This window comes from Chinchilla lanigera, unplaced genomic scaffold (genome assembly GCF_000276665.1).
Source record: "Chinchilla lanigera isolate Chin_1 unplaced genomic scaffold, ChiLan1.0 scaffold00039, whole genome shotgun sequence".
Taxonomy (NCBI): Eukaryota; Metazoa; Chordata; class Mammalia; order Rodentia; family Chinchillidae; genus Chinchilla; species Chinchilla lanigera.
In genome coordinates this window covers 2,585,984-2,607,612 of record NW_004955440.1, presented here as the reverse complement: position 1 = coordinate 2,607,612, position 21,629 = coordinate 2,585,984, and the positions used below count along the sequence as shown (strand labels likewise).

Here is a 21,629-nt window from a genome sequence, read left to right as displayed (position 1 = left end):
GGAAGTTCTTTAACATACTTACGAATACACATCATTATCCACAATGATCCCTTCAGTCAGATGAGGCCATGTAGTTGCTAAATGGAGTTCACTAAAATAAAACATAGAATACATCCAAAAGGCTTTACTAATATTGTACACATGTCCTTTGACACTGCAGTTTTTCTAGAAATGTATCCTAAGGAAATAACCAAAGAGGTCTATACAATTGTGTTATAAAGTGGTGTTAAATATAGTACAATAAACTGTGAGCAACTGGTTTAGCCAACAACCACACATTGATATGAAGTTAATTTTTGCATACATTAAAACCTCTACTAAGGGGCTGGGGATTTAGCTCAGCGGCAAAGCGCCTGCCTGGCAAGCACAAGGTCGTGAGTTCGGTTCCCGGTACCAGAGAAAAACCAAAAAAAAACCTCTACTAATAACCAAAAGAGTAAATAATTTAAATGTCTATCAGCTAATGAACGGATGAACAAAATGTGGCGTATAATATATTCATACAGTGGCATATTTATACCTATTAATAAAGTATTGATTCATGCTACAGTACAAATCTCAAAAACATGGTAAGTAAAAGCAGCCAGATACAAAAGGCTACATATTTGACTCCATCATGAAATGTCCAGCCCAGGCAAATCCACAGACAAGAAATGGACTAGTGTTTGCCTGGAACTGGAGGGTTTTGGATGAGTTGGCAAGAGTGATGGGCTAAGAGTAAAAACCTTTCTTTCTGAGATAAAGAAAATGTCTCATGATTATAGTGATGATAGCTGGACAACTCTGTAAATACTTAAAAAACCACTAAACTGTACACTTTAAAATGGTAAATTGTGGGGTAGGTAAATTATATTTCAATTTTGAAAAATATGTTATAGCTCAAGAGTCGTCAAACTTTTTCTACAATAGGCCAGAGAGAACATTTTAGTCTTTGTGAACCATGTATAGTTTCTGCTATATTCTTGTTTTGTTTTTCTTTTATACCCCTTAAGAATATAAAAACCATTCTGAGTTTACTAGCTCTACAAAATCGAACTACCAGTCATATTTGGCCCACATGTTTAATGTTTCTTTTGAAGAACAGTTCAAGTAAAATTATAAATTTAAGAAAGCAGATGTAATTCCTTATTTTCAGTACTACATTCATTCCAGCAGGCTATTGTATCATAAAGTATGGTAAAATCAAGGTCAATATAAATTTAAAAAGTAAAACAAACAATCCTCTGATTCAAATGATAGGTTCAATTTCTTACCTAATAGGATCTTCACAAGCACCAAATGGTAACTTGCCAAACTCCAGTCCTCCAACTTCTCCTCCTACCAGAGCATCTAAATCTAAACAAATGCAATATTTTCCCATTATTTGGCAAAAAGAGGCATACAGAAATCTAATCTAGCTAGGCTGCAATCTTTAGAAGATTAGAGCTTTAAAAGTACCTATAACAGAGTACACATAATAAATTAGCAAGTTACAGCATGTTATAGTGATATATTAGAGATTTCTCCTGAGAACAAGAATGTAAGTAAAAAGATAATCTTATTTCCTATTACCCAGTGTTTCATTTAAGCCATGCCTTCTAAACTCAGCCTTTCGAAATAGTCCTTAACTGTTACTGTAGAGAATATTCTTACAATTTTGATTAATACAACCTAAGTATTAAAAAATTTAATCACCAGCCTATAGTCATTAGTTTTTGCTGTCAATTTCTGAACGACAAATAAGCAGATTTGCTATTACTAAAATATTTTAGTTGGAAGTATACAGAAATATTTATAGTTCAAGAAAGAACCACCTCTCCAATATAAATACAATAGTCTCTAGAACTGGAGGAGAATGTGCCTTCTGCCCTAAGGAACTAATAAACACTTCTTAAAAGGATTGTTTTGAAATAATAGAGATGGCAGTATTTAATTATTCACATTATACTAGAAATTCCTAAAACTGTATTGCTGAGTTATGAACATTCCTCATATTTGCTTCAACCACATCTGGTAACTATCTATACCCTACCTAAATTACTAAAATTAGTCATGAAATATGGTCTTATTACTTACTAGTACATTTTTTCAAGTCAATCAATTCGACTTTTCCAACCAGTTTATTATAATAAAAGTCACAATGACTACCTTTATTAGAAGGTGTGAATTTTGAAGAACTTAAAATTTAAAAGAAGCATTTTCTTTTTTTAAAAAAATAAGCACTTTCATAAATTGGTCAGTTAAATATTATTACTAGAATATAATACAAAATTTTTACTGGGTTAAAAGCTGTGAACCAACACTGTGGAATGAAAAGCACAAGGGAATTAAGAGTCTGACTAGCATGTGTATGCGAACATTACCGCTTAGTCAGTATCTGACATTAGGCTAGTTAACTAATGTAACTCCTATCTCATAGTAAAATAAGAATAACAAAATAGGAATATAAAATGCCAAGTAGTTTCTAACCACCTTGCATGTCAGTCCTTCCCCTCTGTAAGAGAAAATGTTATGAATTTATATGGTCTTTACTGAAAGAGGTTTCTATTTTTAATCCTCATTTTTAAAAACAGGCCATAGGACATTAAGAAAGACTTTATTGGCAATGAGAATTAAAATGCTAAGATCTAGCTCTTGAGCTTCTTAGATCATAAACAAACCACAACCACCTTGGGCAGTCTTTTTTTCTTTTTTTGGTGAGGGGTGCTAGGGATTGAATCCATGGCCTTGCACTGAGATGCCCCCGAACTTCCTACCTTAGTATTGTTGTCTGGGAAGTAAAAGTAATGACACAAATATGTGAGTCTTTTGGCTACTATCATTCTAAACCTCAGCTTTTATTCCTTTGCTCATTTAGAGAAGTGCTATGCATTACAGTTTTCAAATTGTTCAGCAGTACATAAAACATACAACTGCCAAAGATTAAAGTATCCTACATTAATCTTAGTATCATCTCTAATCTACCAATTACTATCTTTAATCCTATAAATAACTATCTATTTGGAACAGAAATAACAGTGAAAAATATTACTTTATTTCTGTGTGGGGGAAAAGACTGAAAAATCTTTTCAAGCTAATAAAATCCTCATAATTATTTGTAAATTTATATTAAATTTCCTATTAAATACATTTGAATATAATTACACTCACAGATGAAAGAAATACCTCAGAATCAAAACCTCAATTAGTATATATATCCATTAGGCTAAGCCTTTCTAGAACCTTAGTAATGTCTTGTTTATAGCTGTGTTTTTTTCACAGCTGGGCCTACTATACGCTAATAACGAATGACTACTGAATGAATTACTTTATCAATAGCTAAGCAGAGAAACTAATTTTGATTACTTTTTTTTTTTTTTTGTACTGGGAATCGAACTCAGGACCTTGCACTTCCTAGGCAGGCGCTTGTGCCACTGAGCTATATCCCCAGTCCTTGATTACTTTTTTTTTTTTTGTCTTTTTGAGACACAGTTGCACTATGCTGTTCAGGCTGGCCTTGAATTCACTTTGTAAGGCTGGGGATATAGCTCAGTGGCACAAGCGCCTGCCTGGCAAGTGCAAGGTCCTGAGTTCGATTGCCAGTACCAAAAAAAAAAAAAAAAAGAAATAGATGGAATTCACTTTGTAGTCTAGGCAGGCCTTGAACTCACAGCAATCCTCCTGCCTCAACCTCCCCCCAATGCTGGGATTACAGGCATGTGCCACCATACCTGGCTTGATTATGTTTTTATAAAATGTAAGTTAAAGTAAAATATTTCATAGTTTTTCCTATGTGTGTCTATGCATAAGTAATTTTCTTCTCTATTTTCTTTGTTTAGCTCTCTCCAAACTCTACTCGCTAAGGTTTTCTGCATGTCTATTCTTAGCTTATAAGGGTGGCTTCTTTTATTATACTGCTAAAAAAAAACCCTCTAAAACCAGACATTTTAATCATTCATGCCACAGTAATTTACAGCACATGTTTCACAGTAAGGGATGCTTTATAAAATAATAATTAGCTTTCAAAGACAGGTTGTCAAATACAGAGTAATACTGTCTTTAGAAAACACACAGAGCTTTTAAGAGAAAAAATTACAAGGCAAATATTATACTTAAAATGAATTACAAATATTTCATAATAAAACACTTGAAACACTGTTAAGTAATTTTAATTTCTGAATATATATGCTTTTTCCACTTATATTCGATAAGTTAAATACAGTTTTAACTGGTCTCACCTGGAGGCTGCTGAGGCCAAAAGTACTGCTGCCAATCCTGAAGCACATAGGTGAATCGAATAGCAATACTAACTGGAGGCAATGGAGTTAAAGGGCATCCCTAGGAAATATATTCAAAGACAGTACCATGTAAATGCCGGTTCCTTATTTTAATAAATTTAACATCAAAACTTCACACTTACAGAATGGGTAAAATACGCTTATGATAGATTTTTCAGTTTATACTGTCAAGACAGTAGTGTGCATAATCCAGTAATTAATAAGGAAAAAAAGTCACTGAAGTTATTAGGGCCAAACAGTGCAAAACTTAGAAAATCAAGCAGGAAGACTCTGTAGTAAGGAACAGTACTGATAATATTAGATCTACTTTTAAAAAATGGGTAGGTAAACTCTCCATAGAATCACTCTATCATTTGTCCATGTATTTGTACAAAAGGATTCTACAGTTTTCACATACTACTTGCACAGATGTTTTGTTTTGATGAAAAGGATGTACAGCTTGAAAAAAAAAAAAGCTTTAAGCAGTGCACAGTGTTGTGCACCTATCGTCCTAGCTACTCGGGAGGCTAAGACAGTAGAATGCCTTGAGTTTAGGTGCTGAAGGCCAGCCTGGGCAGCATGGTAAGACCCTGTTACAAAAACAAAAACAAGCAAGCAGAAGAACACTTTAAAAAACAATGCTACGGAGTCAATTACTTTAAAATTGCTTACCCTAAGGAAAAAAAATATTAAATTCTGTTAAGAAAAATGATCTTTCAAAATCTTTTGTAATTCTGTTATAAAATACGATTTTTTACTACTGATTTCTGAAAATGAATGTGGGTGAAAAAGTAATAAACTTTCTAAAAGTACAAAACTAGGTTTGGGGAGATCATATCTATAAGTTAAATGAAAATAAAATTAAAGCCAGTACTGAATATTTCACTAGAGTTTTAGGATAAGACAAATAAATGGTCACTCATACAAAATGCAGTATATTAAGCATCAGTTAACCAAAGATGAGATTAATCTTTAAATTCACTAAATGTCACGAAAATTAATGCTATTATCTAATATCATCCTATAGCCTACATTAAGTAGGACAGGACTGAAACAGGTGTAGGAACCACCAAGGCAGCTTAGGCAAATACACATTCAATGCTCTTTTCCATCTCAAATCAGTTTCTAGGTGTTGCTAATGCTGCTGGTCTGGAGACTACACTCTGAATAACAGTGGAATGAACAAGTGATATTTAGCTGAGCAAAAGGATATACAGATGTCAGTGATAGGTCTAACTGAAAATACAAACTCATTCTGAAGTCATAATATCAGGTGACTAATCTCTAAATAAATTTTCAGGCAGGTCTAGATATCAAATGAGTGTTCAGTCATAGTAAGGTACAAATGGTCTACAAGCCACAATAAGGTCACTTTGGTAAAGAACCTTTGCCCTAATTACAAAGCAATGTAGATAAATATAGAGACAACTGAAAAGAAATAGCTATGATCAAACATGACATATATATCTTTGTATATCCTAGAAAAGGCTCAGAAAATCCAGGGAATAAGTGGAGCTCAAGGAAAATGCCTGCTGAGCTTTGGTTATGAAAGAAGGCAGTGACATCATGGGATTACAGACTGTATTAAATGGACACTACATGTCTCTTTGTCTAAGTAAGACACTGGGGCACGGCCTTTTCTTGTTACAAAGGAAGCACGGGCCTGAGGGAAATAACTGTGTGGGGGAGAAAGAAAATACATCATAAGCAAACAACCCAACGTTCTAATGCTAGATATGCAATACATTGATATCATCATAGAACAAGAGGTTCCAAATGCCATTTTAAAGCCAAGTTCAGAAATATTTTTTAAGTAGAGAGAAACCACAAGATTGTAAAACCACTAGGAAGGGTGGTTTCTTTTCCTGAAGTGTGTACACATTTTTTTGATGGACTCTGTATTTTTCCATTCTTTTTTCTTTCTGACAGTGCTGGGAATGGTACCGAGGGACTCAGGCACACTAGGCAAGCACTTACCCACTGAACCCATTCCCAGCCCCATTACTTTGATTAAGCTCTAATCCTAAATGTCTTTCTAACAAAACCTATTAAAAAATTTCAAGGTTTCTTTCTCCTCAACTTTTTCTTTTTAAAATTCTATTTGGGAGGTTGAAGTAGGAGGACTGCAAGTCCAGTCCTACCTGGGCAGCTTAACAAGAATTTACCTCAAAAAAAAAAAAAAAAAAAAAAAAAGAAGAGCTGGGACACAGCTCAGCACAAATACTCTGGGTTCAATCCTCAATACTGTACCACCAAAAAAACAAAAACAAAAACAAACAACAAAACCCCCTAAAATCTTCAGGAAGGTAGGAAAACTATGATGAATACCTATATAATTTTCAGCAAGTACATCAAATAGTAACACTTTGCCACAGATATACACATACAACAGCGTATGTGTATTTATTTTTGACTGAACCTCTACGAAGTAGTAGACATCACAACAGTTCACTTCTAAATACTTTAGCATGTAATTCCTAAGAACAAGGACATTCTCTTGCATAGTTATTACACTCAAAAGTTTAGCATTGATAGTACATCCTAATATACACTCCAAATTAAAACTGTCATAGGGCCAGGGCTATAGCTCAGCGGCACAAGCACCTGCCTGGCAAGTGTAAGGTGCTGAGTTTGATTCCTAGTACCAAAAAAACAAAAAAAAACTGTCATAATTGCTGGGCATGGTAGTGCATGCCTGTAATCCTAGCACTTGGGAGGCCGAGGCAGAAAGGTCACCACGAGTTGAAGGCCTGCCTGGGCTACATACTGAGTTCAAGGCCAGCCTGGACTACATTTTGAGATCCTGTCTTAAAAAAAAAGTTGTCATGATTATTCCAAATCAGATCTATAGTGGCTATTTTGTCTGGATCAAGTATCCAATCAAGAATCAAGCACTGCATTTAGATGTCATATTTCACAGATCTCCTTTAATATAAATAGCTCCCAGCCTTTGCTTTGGCTATCATGATACTGATATTTTGAAGAGTACAGACCAGTTGCTTTGTAAATTAGAGTTCACTTTGGAAATGTGCTTTTTTCTCTGATGTTTTAATTTATGTTAAACATTTTGGTAGAAATGCCACATAGGTGAAATATAGCCTATACAGTGTGCTACATCAGGAGACATACAATGTCAGTTGGGGTTTTAATTAATTTTTTTTTTTTTTTAAGACAAGGTCTCACTACACAGTCCAGGCTGGTCTTGAACTCACTTTGTAGCCCAGGCTGGCCTCGAACTTGCAGCGATGCTCCTGGCTCAGCCTCCCTAGTACTGGAATTACAGGCATGCGCCACCACATCCAGTGTGTTTTAATTTAGTTTAACTGGTACAGAAAACATTAAATCTGATATCAGTTAATCAAGTTTGATCACTTATATAAGGTGGTATCAACTTTTGCACCCAGCACCCTAATTTTTCCCCAAGAGCAGCATAGGTCTTCCATATCTCTGTGACAAATTTTTTAATAGAACACCAGAGACATATTCAGCATATCCCATTTCGCCTTCAGCTCTCAGTCACAGATATGAAAGATTAAACCTCAAAATCAAATCAAACAAAAATTTTAAAAAAAGAGGGCAATTTAGAACCCAAAGAGTTCAGATCCCAGGACGTCAGTCAATGCCCCAAATGAGCAGCCACCCAAAGCACTCTAGGCTGGAAGACTGGCAATATTACTGTTAGAGGATAAGTGTAGAACATGGTCAATTAATATTACAGACTGAAAAAACGAAACAGATCAGTTTCTAATTGGATATTTTTTTCTTTAAACATACATAGTACTTTAGTCAATTATACATTATTCATATTATAGAGAAATGTTTCCATCCGGTCAAATTATCAAATGGTTACTTTTATCTGGATCTCAAATAAGATTGACAATATCAATGCCAACTCACAATCTTTGATTTGAAGATATCCAGTAGACCTGATAAGTGAGTGTATTGATTTGGCACTTTTCGAAGATGAACCATTTCAAAATCAGTTCGGACACCAGGACCTTGACATTCTCCTACATACATTCTTCGCCATTTGTGATGTATTTGCACAAAAAGTGGGACCTGACTGCAGGACATGATTAAATACGAAAAGAAAGCAAGTTTATTAAACACTTAATAACTCCTTAAACTCAAAATTTTCCTGTGATATTTTATTTTTTTTCACTTTTATTTTTTATTTGTCTTTTTGAGACAGGATCTCACTATGCAGTTCAGGCTGGCCTTGAGCTCACTTTGCAGCCCAGGCTGGTCTCAAACTCTCAACGACCCTCCTCTCTCAGCCTCCTGAGTGCTGGGATTAAAGGCATGCGCCACCACGCCCGGCTTCCTGTGATATTTTAATCTCAATTATCTGAAAGCAATAAATAAGGAATACTCCCCAAACACAGAACCTCATGCACAAAAAAGATACTCAGTTCCTTTAGCACTTTAGTTAGAAAATTGTTGAGAATGGATTAAAGTCATAAAACAGCAGATTAAAATTTTCTTGAGTAACATTACATATATATTAGTCTTTCCAAATTCATATAAACCTGATTGATAAGTATTAATACAAATTAAACCAATTCTGTAGTGAAATATTTCTCATTATAATATTTATACAGCTGATGTTCATGATTCATAGATTTCAGTATTTGAAAATAGCCTACTCACAAAAATTTATTTGTAACTCCCACACCACCAACGTTCACAGCACATGCAGTTATCTGCAGAAATGTTCAGGGCAGCAAAATTCTGAGTAGCTCACATGCATATTCCTGGCAGAATTCAAGTAAAGTAAAGCTCTGCCTTTTTGTGTCAACTCTTAGACTATAGATAAGTTTATCTTTCTCACAATCCTCTTGGAGCTACAATTTTTGGATTTTTGTACTTGTTGATTTCACTCTGTAAAATGGCCTCCAGCAAGGGTTCAGAAGGTAATATTTTTGAGTGCAAGAAAACTATGATACGTCTCACAGATAAAACTAAGATATGTCTCAAGATAAAATATACATGTTTGATAAACTGCATTTAGGCATGAGTTATAGTGCTATTGCCTAAGTTCAATTCTAATGAATCAATAATATTTTTAAACAGAAACACACACAAAACAAGGCAATATATAAATTGCCGACAAAAATGTGACCAGGACTGCGATGTTGCTCAGGGGTAGAGCATTTGCCTAGTACACTCGAGGCCCTGGGTTCAATCCTCACAACACACATACACACACAGTTGTGACCAGGGGTTTGCACAAACTTAACCCTGTACTTCTCCTAGAAGCAATGGTTCAGGATTTAATAGTGTTGGTAGTGACTCTATGGAACATAACTACCTCAAATAATAAGAAAGGAGTATAAAATATATCCCCAACTTAATATTGCTACATTTGTAAATCTTCTAGCCATTTCTCTTTTCTTTGTTTCGTCTTTTTGAGACAGGGATTCACTATGCATTTCAGGCTAGCCTTGAACTCACTTTGTAGTCCAAACTAGCATTGAACTCATGGCAATTCTCCTGCCTTAGCAACCCAAGTGCTAGGATTATAGGTGTGCACCAATACGCCCAGCAACCATTCCTTTTATTAAAAAAAAAACTCAAATTATTTACTTGGGGTACATGACAAAATATAGGATAGAGTACAAAGAATAGGATATACTACAAAGTATACCCACACTAATATACTTACCTTTCCCTAGTAACTTTGCATGTAGACTCTCTCAGTCTATTTGACATATAAATAAAACATAACTCAAAGTAGCAGAATACTGATTTAGAAAATTTCATGCTCTTCAATATTCCCATTTAAGAATAGGGCCTAAAAATACTTATAATTGAGTTTTTGGCAAGTTATTCCAAATAATGTCTAAAATTCCTCAAGTTGAAATGACTTCTGGGTGGGCCTAACAGAGCACAGTTGTAATCCCAGTTACTTGGGAGAATGAGGTAGGACTGAACGTTTGAGGCCAGCCTGGACAAGTTATTCAGACCTCAAAATAAAAAATAAGAAGTGTTGGAGATATAGTTCTATGTTATAGTGACCTTCAGTTCAATCTTCAGTACTGCAAAAAAGAAAAAGAAAAGAAAGAGCAAAGAAGTGTTGTCCAAAAAGGCTTCACTAATTTTGTCCTCACATACCAAATTTCAGGATATGCAAGTATATGTACTAAGTTCCTAATAACTTTTTATCTTCATTAATTATCACTAACAATAGTTCTTAGTTTACTGTCCAGGTTCCTCAGAACATCTACTTACCAACCAGTGTTTCCCAAAGCAATGGAAACAGAACTGAGCAGAAGATTGCACTTAGACTCACTGAGAACCGCATCACTGTGTGCAGCAGGGGCGATCACCACAAACTCACGCAGGCCATACCTTACAGGAAGAAGTATTGCATTAAACAGAGGAAAAAAACATAAAGGTGTATTATCTGAAAAACATAAAAACTGTCCTTGCAGGAAATATAACTCAGATTTATATGTAACAGGTATTTTTTGCCCAGTGATAAATGAAATAACCACCTGAATTTTCCTTAATACATTCATGATGGGGCCACAATTCATACCTCTTTCTCCTGGGCAGACTGAACCACTGGTGCTACATGCATGACTGTCCCACTGGTGGTTTTTTATTGATTTTCTTAGTGAAAAGATCCATCAAAGTGATTAGATCCGTTTGTACCACCAGTGGTACGAGCCACCCTCTGTGATAATTATGCATGTACCACCAGCGGTTCAAGCCGGTGAAAATGTGTTTGAGAAGCACTTTCTTCACCGATCTACTAGCTCTCCTTTATTCTTTTACCTTTACAAATTAGAAGCAGTTTGCTGAAATCAGAAAGGAAACACCATTAAATAACATTTTTGTCTTAAAAGCTTACAACATAAAAACAAAAAGCAAGCACTAATACCTTGCTTTAAACAACTGACAGCACTGTGTCCATCAATGTGGAAAGTAAAATTTAACATTACCTAAGTGGCAGGGAAAAAATACATGGAAAACAATTATTACCCATGGGACACATAAAAACATGGTTACAGAGTATCCCAATTAAAGAACTCTTCTACTCTTTTACTCAATAACACCTTCAGACAAGAGTCAACCAGAAGATGTCTTATTCTTGCTATGGTATCTACACTGATTTGTTGTTTAGTTCCCAAGTCATTTAAAGTAATAAATTTGTGGCCAAACTTTAAAAAAAAAGAAATGTAAGGTCAACTTGGTGATTTCTCTTGCCTACTGAAAATTCATCTAGCCGTGCCTCAATGCATTTTTATTTATTTTGTTTTTAAATAATGAAAATAGGGTTAAAAATAAAACATGGCAGAGAAAAGACCTGGAGCAAACCACAGCCTCTGACCTAGAATCCAGACATCTGGAAAAGAACTTAGTGAAGAAAAAATGTACACTTTCAGGAATTAAGAAAGAAAAGACAGGAAAATAAACTACAGAGAAACTTAATCCAATGATGATAAAATAACAAAGCAGGCTGGAGCACCCCGTCTACACTAAAACAAGGTAAGCCCAGAGAGGGTCCACAGTTCCAGGGAGAAACAGAATGGACAGGGCCAGTAGCACTAGCCCCCGCCCCCAAAGCCCATGTCTGTTGTAGCCCATACTATTTTGAACTGCAAAAACAGCATCAGGTTTTGCTCAGCCTGGCAGGTTAAGATGGAGAAGAAATCCAGTGTAGTGCCGGCCATGTTTGAGTGTTTAAGAGGAGGCATTTGGGGAAGGGGTTAATTATTTAAGACTAAGCTACAGAACAAGTACACTTGCGAGATTCTGGGGTCACTGTACCACAGTGGGTGGGAGATGGTGGCCACAAGAGACGGCTGCAAAGAGGGAACAGGCTAGACACAAACCCACTGAGTTGAAGCTCAAGCAGGGAAGGGCGTAGGGGTCCTGCATCCTCTGATGAGAAGCCAGGCCAGTTTTGTGTGGTTTTCAGAGAGGGCTGCGTCTGAATGTGCTGGCATTAAGTCCTGCAGACTAACACACACACACACACACACACACACACACAGAGCTGACTCCAGCTGGGTCTGAATGTGCTGGTATTAAGTCCAGCAGACAAACACACACACATACACACATGCAGACAAACACACACACACACACACACACTCTCTCTCTCTCTCTCTCTCTCTCTCTCTCTGCTGACTCCATCCAACACAGAACTCAGTGACCTATTTGCTTTTTTCATCTGCCAACATGATCAAAGATACACCCTGGCTTGGATGATTGTCCCAGTTGGGTGTGTAGACAGAGGGCCCTCTGGAGTAGGGTGGAGGGAGACACTTCACAAACCCACAGGCTGTAAAGCTAGGTAGAAAAAGCAGTTACTCTGGGTGCACAAGAGATGCTTTAAGCTGGAAGCAGCTGGAGTTAATAGAGCCCTAGGATGGACACCACTTACCAGCCACACCCAGAAGGAAAAGGCAGGCTGGGACTCAGCATTTGCACACCAAAAGGTAAGTGAGGAAACAAAACAGGACTTAGTATTTGGGGGATAACTCATTATCCCTTGCTCATATTGGTGGATCCCAATACTGTAGACCTGGCAAAGAAACCACTCATTCAAAAACAAAAATGAATTTTTTGGATTCATTTTTCTTTTTCTTCATTGGTTTGATAGTTTTTCTTTTTTGTCTTTCTTTTGCTCTTTTTTCTTGTATGTTCTTTTCTGTTACTTTTATCTAATTCTAACAATTTTTAATCCTTAATAGGATGCTTTATTTCACACATCTTTTCATTTCAAATTGTACAGCTTTAATGTCCTCCTTCCCCACTCCTTCCATTTTACTAGCATTACTATTAATCTTTAGATTTTTAAAAATAATTATTCTTAACAAACCATTCTTTTTATTCCTTTTCTTTGTGTGTGCGTGTGTGTTGCTGGGGATTGAACCGAGGGCCTTATGCATGCAAGGCAAGAGCTCTACCACTGAGCCACATCCCCAGCCTTGTAATTTTTAGATATTAAGTTGACAGTGCTATAGTTTAATTCATTTCTGTTGTTAATGGTAGTACAGTTGTTACATTTACTAGATATGTACTATACATCATAAGTTTGTCTTTGTGTCTGTATTAATATTGCAGATCTCTTTTCTATTGTTAAGGGTAATTTCAGGAATTAAGCATTGGTTTTTCTGATATGTCAATATTTATTTTGTCTTTGACTTTATTGTTATTGCTGAGTAATTATTTTTGTCAGGGTGGCACAGTTGTTGCTATTAATGCCAATATCTGGTTTGTCTCTGTGTCATCAAAAATAGTGTGGCTCACTTTTGGAGAACTACGTGCTGGGCCAATTACTGCACACCCTCCTCCAAATTAAGAGAGGGGTCATATTTGGATTGAGGCAAAGGTCTATATTGAGTCCATCACTGAAAAGCAGATAATGACTCAAAAGATCTCCATACTACTGTGGGAAAATGTATACAGTAAGTCCCTGACTTATGACCATTCGAGTTACAAACTTTCAGATATAAATGGACCTAACATTCTGAACATTTATAGATGAGAACAAATCTTGGGAGCAGTTCACATGCATGTCAGACATCATCGTAGTTGTGCTGCTATATGCTTACTGTACAATGTGATACTGTACAGTAGAACAGTGCTCAATCAGAGCCTAGGATGTCCAGAAGCAAGAGGAAAAACAGTAGTAATGTGGAGGAGACTGCTAGGGGGCACAAATCAATAACCATGGAAACAAAAGTGAAAATACAGTGTAAGACTCATTTTGTTGGACTTATGAATGAATCTGACTTACCAACATTCTCCTGGAACAGAACGCGTTTATAAATCAGGGACTTAATAACTATATAATAAAATGATCAATGAGCTTATAGAAGACCCTAATAAAAAGCTAGCTGAGTTAAAATGATGTAGAACATGAAGGATCAGTTTAGCAAAAAAAATCCATGAAAAAATGAACAGGAATCTAGGAGATTAAAAAGTCTATTAAATATATGAGCAGCAGAAGTGACGAATGTCAGAACTATTGTACAGGACTGCTATAAGAGACCAATTTTCAGAGATACCTTAAAAATAACAGAATATGAAAAATGGACCTGATGGCTATTAAAGATGCAAAAAAGACTAATCTAAGATTAGATGGAATTAGTAAAAAACCAGAAGACAGAACCAATGGCATAAAAACCAATTCACAGAAGAATAGAAAACTTTCCAAGTATGGAGAAACAAATGAACATACAGTAACTGAGGTATATAGAAATCCAAATAACCAATATCAGAAAAAAACTTTTATGACACATCATAGTCAAAATCCCAAATTTGACACAAGAACAAAATCTTAAATGCTATTAGAGAAAAGCAATATATCACTTATAAAGGTAATCCTATTAAGATTATAGCAGACTTATCAACACAAACCTATGGCATGCCCAGCAGTCCCATATCAGATAACAGTTGTTTTTTTCTAAACTAAAACCTCAGTATTCAGGTTTAATTGCAGTGTTGGCACTTTGCAATAAATAAGTGGGTTTTGGGTTGCAGTTTGGGTACTCAGTCTCTAAAAGGTTTTCCATCAATGGCTTTGCGTGAAGTGTTTCAAGCACTAAAAGAAAATAATTTTTAACCCAGGCTGACATATTCTGCAAAACTATCTTTCAAAAATGATGGAGAATAACATCTTTTTATGATAAAGAGCACCTTAAGAAATACATGGCTTGTATTTCTTAAAACCAGCACCCCTGATTCTCAAAGATATGCTAGAATTACAGGGTAAAGCCAATGATGCCAAAAAGCCTAATTGGATGAATACATCAGGTAAGGTGAGCAGTTAAAAAGGAGGAGGGAGGCAAAGATGAGCAACAGGAAAATAATGTTATGTAGGAGTAAGGCTATAGCTTTCAGTGATAACTTTCAATATGAACGGTCACAACTCCTCAATCAAAAGACACAGATTGGCAGACAGATCAAGAAACATAACGTAACTGTATGGTATACATAAGAAATATATTAAATGTAAAGAAAGATTCATAGATTAAAAATGGAAAGATGAAAAACAATATTCTATTGATGAAACAGCAGCTATTTTTAGAGAGGGAACATCAAGCCAACACTGATCAAAAGAGGCAAAGAAGGCCATTACATATTAGGTAAGGGATCAGTTCAATAGGAACAAATAACAATTATAAACATATATACACTAAACACCAGCTCACTCAACTTCATAAAACAAACACTACTGGACATAAAAGATCAGATAAACATCAACAATATTATAGTGAGAAACCTCAATGACTCACTATCACAAATAATTCAACTAGACAAAAAAAAATTAACAAAGTAATACAAGAGTTGAACTACACCTCCAAAGGGACTTATCTACAGTGTTCCACCCTACAAAAGAATATACACACAAAACTTTCTCTAAAATAGACCACATGCTAGCCCATTGATCATGGATAAGATCATGCTTAAGTAAATATAAAAGAACAAAAATTATCCCATGTATATTATCACATCATAGTTCAGTAAAACTAGAAATCAATGACAAAACAAAAATTATACAAACACATGGAGATTAAACAATTACATGGAGATTAAATATTACACTTTTTAAAAAATAGGTCACAGAAAAGAACCAAGGAAGAAACAATTCCTAGAATAAAACAAAAATAAAAACAAAAACAATTCCTAGAACCAAATAAATAATGCCAGTACAACATACCCTTACCAATGGGAAACAATGAACACAGTACTCAGAGGAAAGTTTACAGCTGTGAATGTCCACATAAGAAAAACAGCAAAATGAAATAAATAACCTAATGATGTGCCTGAAAGTACTAGAAAAGCAGGAACAATCCAAATCAAGAGCTAGTACAAGAAAGGGAAGTAATAGCTGGCTGTGGAGCTGTATACCTCTAATCCCAGCACTCAGAATGCTGAGGCAGGATCACCCTGAGTTTGAGGCTAGCCTGTGGTACATCGAGTTCAAAGCCAGCCTGCATTACACAGTGAGACCCTGTCTCAGAAAAACAAAACAGGAAATAATGATTAGAGCTGAAATTAATGAAATTGAGACTAAAAAAAATTACAATGAATCAAAGAGAGGGTTCATTGAAAGAAGAAACAAAATAAACTCTTTGTTAATCTTACCATAAAATAAAAGAATCATATCAATGAAATTAGAAGCTAAAAAGGAAAATTCACAACAGATATCACCAAAATTTAGAAGAGCATTAGTAACTACTTTGAAAAGCTGTACTCTGATAAATTGGAGAATCCAGAAAAAAAAAAAATTCTGTGATATGTATGGATCACCAAAATTGAAGGAGGATGCTATAAAAGTCCCAAACAATCCAGTAACAATTCATGAAATTGAGGCAACAACAAAAAAACCTACCAACTAAGAAAAGCCCATAATCTACTGATTCACCATATAATTCTACAAGCATTTCAGGGAAGATCTAATGCCAAACTCTTTTTAATGAAATTGAAAGGGAAGGCGTACTGCCAAACTTATTCCTGGAAGCTGGCATTACCTTGAATCTAAAACCAGAAAAGAATTCAATAAAAAAGAAAAATACAGGCCAAGCTCTTTAATGAACACAGACACAAAACTCCTCAACAAGATACTGGCAAACAGAATGTACTGGCAAACAAATCTTGAAATGATCATCCACTCTGATCAAGTAGCTTCATCCCAGGGATGTAAGATAGCTCAATTTACGCAAATCACACAAACAGAAGTAAAAACAAAAAATGACAGGATCACTCCAATTGACACAGGAAAAGCCTTTGACAAAATCCAACTTACATTCATGATAAAATCCCTAAAAATAGGTATACAGTTTTAGTATATGTGCTGCTGAAGTGAGCTATGAAAATACATATACAGAGGGCCAGGGATATAGCTCAGCGGCACAAGCACCTGCCTGGCAAGTGCAAAGTCCTGAGTTCAATTCCCAATACAAAAAAACAAAACAAAACAAGAAATACATATACAAAGAACTAGTCTCAATCTGATAAAAGTCATTTATGACCAACTTACTGCCAGTATCATGTTAAATGGAGGGAAAACTTAAAACTTTTCTTCTAAAATCACAAACAAGACAATGATGTCCACTACCACCACTTTCATACAATATAGTACTTGAAACTAGCCACAGCAATCAGGCAAGAGAAGGAAAAAAATACATATGGGAAAAGAACTCAAATTACCCTTATTCATTACCTTTACATAGAAGACCCAAAAAACTGCCTCTAATACTCCTAGAATTAACCAAATTAAACAATGTAGCAGGTTTCAAACTCATAAAAATCAGTAGCATTCCTGTACACCAATAATGCACTCAGTAAGGAAGAAATAAGGAACACAGTACCATTCCCAGTAGCTGCAAGAAAAATACTTAGGAATTAAATTAACAAAGACAGTGAAAGAGAAGCCAGCCTGAACTGCATAGTGAGACCCTGTCTCAAAAGACAAAGAAAAAAAAAAAAAAGAAAAAGAAAGTGAAAGCTCTATGAAGAAAACTAGAGTATTCTAGAAAAGATCACAGAGGACATCAGAAAATGGAACAATACGCTATGTGCTGGATACACAGAACTAACAGTGTCAAAATGGCCATACTGGGGCTGGGAATTTAGCTCAGCAGCATAGCGCCTGCCTGGCAAGCGTGATGTCATGAGTTCGATTCCCGGTACCAGAAAAAAAACCCAAAACAACAACAACAAAAAATGGCATACTTCCAAAACTGATATACAGATTTAATGTAATCTCAATCAAAATACCAACAGCATTCCTCACAGAATGAGAGATAATAACCCTAAAATTCATAAGGAACAAGAAGAGATCCAGAATAGCAACAGCAATCCTGGGCAACAGGAACAAAGCAAAGGCATCAACAGTCCCAGATTCCAAGTTATATGACAAAGCTACAGTGATAAAAACAGCAGGGTACTGGCACAAAAACAGACATATGGATCAACAGAATAGAATACGCAGTAGTAATTCCAGGCACATTCAACCATCTGATCTTTGTTTTTTGTTTTTGTTTTTTTGGTTTTTTTTTCCGGTACCAGGAATCGAACCCACAACCTTACGCTTGCCAGGCAGGTGCTGTGCTGCTGAGTTAAATCCCCAGCCCCAAACATATGACCTTTGAAATAAGCCAAAAACATATGTTGGAGGAATAGCAGCCACTTTAACAAGTGGTGCTGGGAAAAGTAGCTATCTATACACAGACAACTGAATCTACATCTACAGCTCTCACCAGGTAGCAAATTAAAATCAAAATGGCTGAATGATCTAAATGTTAAAAGAGAAACACTGATTCTGCTGGCAACAAAATAGGTAAAACTCTTGAAGACACAGGTGTTGACAAGGACTTTCTCAACAAAACTCCATATATCGATATACCTAATTTCTTACACAAATATACAAAAATCAACAAGATCATACCAAATTAAGAAGCTTCTGCACAACAAAGAGTGAAGAAATAAGCTACAGGATAGAATAACATTCTGCCAGCTACTCCTCTGTGGGGGTTAGCTGATTGTCAACTTGAGTGGAACATCCAGCTGAACTGAGTCAGCAAGGTTCTAGGTGTAGAAGACCCACTTTCAGGAGGACTATTGTAGGAATAGGAGGGAAGGATTTCAGCTGATTCTCCTCAGAGGAACTTTGGCTCTTCTCTTAGAGGGAGCTCTGGTCTTTGCCCTTGCCTTGGATATTGTCTCCTGGCTTTTTGAGCAGATTCTTCAGCTTCCAACACTGGCCTTTCATCTTGCTGGGGTAAATTCTTTTTAGCACCAAACCTTCAACCTTCCATTGCAAATCCTTCAGCCTTCTGATGCATACTCCTTGTGGACAATGCCATGGGCTCTAGGTCTTCAGCTGGATCCTTTACATCTCTAGCATGCAGAAGGATCTTTTGCACTCTTCTACATTTGACTCTGTGGGTGGCCAATGCAGGCCAATCTTGTAAATTTCTGTGTCCTGCATTATCTGATTCAGAGCATGTGCAGTCTTTTGAGAAGCCTTCCCCTAAGCTCTTGTAAGCACTGACTAATACATCCTTGGAATGAGGATTGATATCTAGAATGTATAAAGAAATTTTTTTAAAAAAATTAGGCCTCTCCGAATGAAAGACCCAATCAAAATATGGGCAACTGGAATGAATAGATACTTCTTGTAAGAACAAGTACAAATGGACAATAAACACAAATAAAAATGTTGAACATTACTGGTCATTAGAGAAATACAAATTAAAATAACACTAATATTCCACCTTGATCCACAAACAATGGCTATTATCATAAATCAAATAAAAAATGGTAATGAGCCAGGGGGCGGGGACCTTTCTACATTATTGGAGGAATGTAAACTAGAACCACCACTATGGAAATGAATATTGAGATTCCTCAGGAAACTAAAAATAGAAATTCCACTTGAACTGGATTTTCTCCTTCTAGGTATTTTTTGGTACCAAAGATATCATAGTTCAGGAATATATGCATACCCATGTTTATAGCAGCACATTCCACAATAGCTAAATCTTGGAAGTGGCCTGTATGTCCACTAACAGATAAATGAATAAAGAAGACATGGCACTTATACACAATGAAGTATTACTCTGCCTGCCACAAAGAATATACTTGAGTCATTTGTATGAAACTGGATGCACCTTGGGACCTTGATTTTAAATTAAAAAAATCAGACACACAAGCTTAAATACTGCATAGTTTTTCTACTATGAGAAAATCAATATATATATAATTTAAAGAGCAAAACAACAGTACTAGGAAACAGGAAGATAGATCTTTTGCTAATGGGAAGGGGAACAAGAGATGAAGGGAAGGAGGGTAAAGGATATTAAAAGAATTAAGATGCTGGCTATGTAGATCAGTGATAGAACAGTGGCCTAGCATGTCAGAAGCTCTGGGTTCATCCCTAGCACAATCAATCTATAATTCAATCAATATTTATGAAAGGTATTACTCATCTGCCTAACTTATTTTAATCTCAGTACATATAGAATTATGAATGCTTCATGAACATTTTCTTCAAGAAATGCCCCAAAGAGCAGTAAACAAAAGTTAAACACAAAAGTCTAATTCACTATCTGTTTGTGGTTTTGATATGATTTGAGTGTGTCTCTCAAGGGCTCATGGACTGGAAGCCTAGGACACAGTGAGGAGTGTGGAGTGTGGGACCTTTAGGAAGTATGGTAAGTGGCAGGTTGTAGCTGCCCCACCCCTCATTCTGCCCACATCACCACATGACCTCTTCCTCTCACATGCACACCTGCCACTGCACTGCCATTCACTATGGTGACTCAGTGACTCAGTCAATAGAAGCCTCATTAGTGACTGGCATTTATTGCTTAGACTTTTGGGCTCCAGAACCATGAACTAAAAACCTCTTTTCTTTCTAAGCAATTAGCCTCTTTTATTTCATTACAGTAATGAAAAATTATAAGATGACAAAAATTTATTTCCTGAGCTCATTTCTACCCTTTTACACCTGAAATCAGAATTAATTATATAGAAATGGCAATAAATAATTGAAAGAACTCCAGAGCTGTGAAATTTAAACTCTAAAGATCTTTAAAAACGTAATTTTTTTTTTCCAAATGTCTTTGGACAAAGGAAAACAAACAAATGAACATTATCCCATGACAGCTCCCGTACTAGTGTGAATCCACTGTCAGCACTGCGGGGGCAGGGAGGTTCTTACAGAAATGTTCCATCTGTCCATGGCTATCCTACTCCCAAACAAAAGCATACTACATGTATTTTCTATTTCTTTTCATAGAGCAATTCCCTACTGATCAGTATTCTTGTTTCCAGTTTATGCTGTTGCAATAATACAATGGACTAGTTCTACAAACACATATGCACAAAAAGTCCTAGAAGTTCAGTTGTTAGGTACAAAAACATTTGCATTTTTAACACTGACAGCTGCTGCCCCACAACACTTCGAGCTTTCTTGTTTCAAAAAAGACTGAAATTACAACTGAATATTAAGCAATACCTAACATACTTGTTCTTAAGCTCATACTGGCAAGTCATATAACCATTCCAACTACCTTGAATGCTACCATTTTACAACCTTCACATGTACTACTGTAGAAAAAATATATTCATTCACAACCTCTATAATACTATAAATGATAAATGCATCAATACTGTATCACTAAAAATTGTGGTGATAAACAATGAAGAAACCAGTTCTTAGACATATTTAAATACTTAGCAACTACAAAAATACCTGGAAAAAATATAAAAATATCTGGGATGTTGGCAGTGTTCAACAGACAATACTCTTTTCAATTTTGAAGTGGTTCACTGGATATTACAATTTGTGTATTTATTATCTACTCAGATTAATTCTGGAAAAGTCTAACCATTTTATACACTATAGCTCCATTTCCTTGCCTC

The 21,629-nt window shown here is 35.8% G+C and overlaps 1 protein-coding gene across 1 annotated transcript in view; it reads right to left on the bottom strand.

Annotated features, from left to right (window-relative positions):
• Positions 1-21,629, bottom strand: part of Rab3gap1 (RAB3 GTPase activating protein subunit 1 (catalytic)) — a 94,924-nt gene that overhangs the window by 38,326 nt on the left and 34,969 nt on the right. Inside the window, exons 6-10 of the mRNA XM_005390760.2 lie at positions 10,467-10,586; positions 8,133-8,298; positions 4,197-4,296; positions 1,254-1,335; positions 23-91 (exon numbers count right to left, since the gene is read on the bottom strand). Of these exons, the coding sequence (XP_005390817.1) occupies positions 23-91; positions 1,254-1,335; positions 4,197-4,296; positions 8,133-8,298; positions 10,467-10,586 (537 nt within the window). The remainder of the gene's footprint in view (positions 1-22; positions 92-1,253; positions 1,336-4,196; positions 4,297-8,132; positions 8,299-10,466; positions 10,587-21,629) is intronic.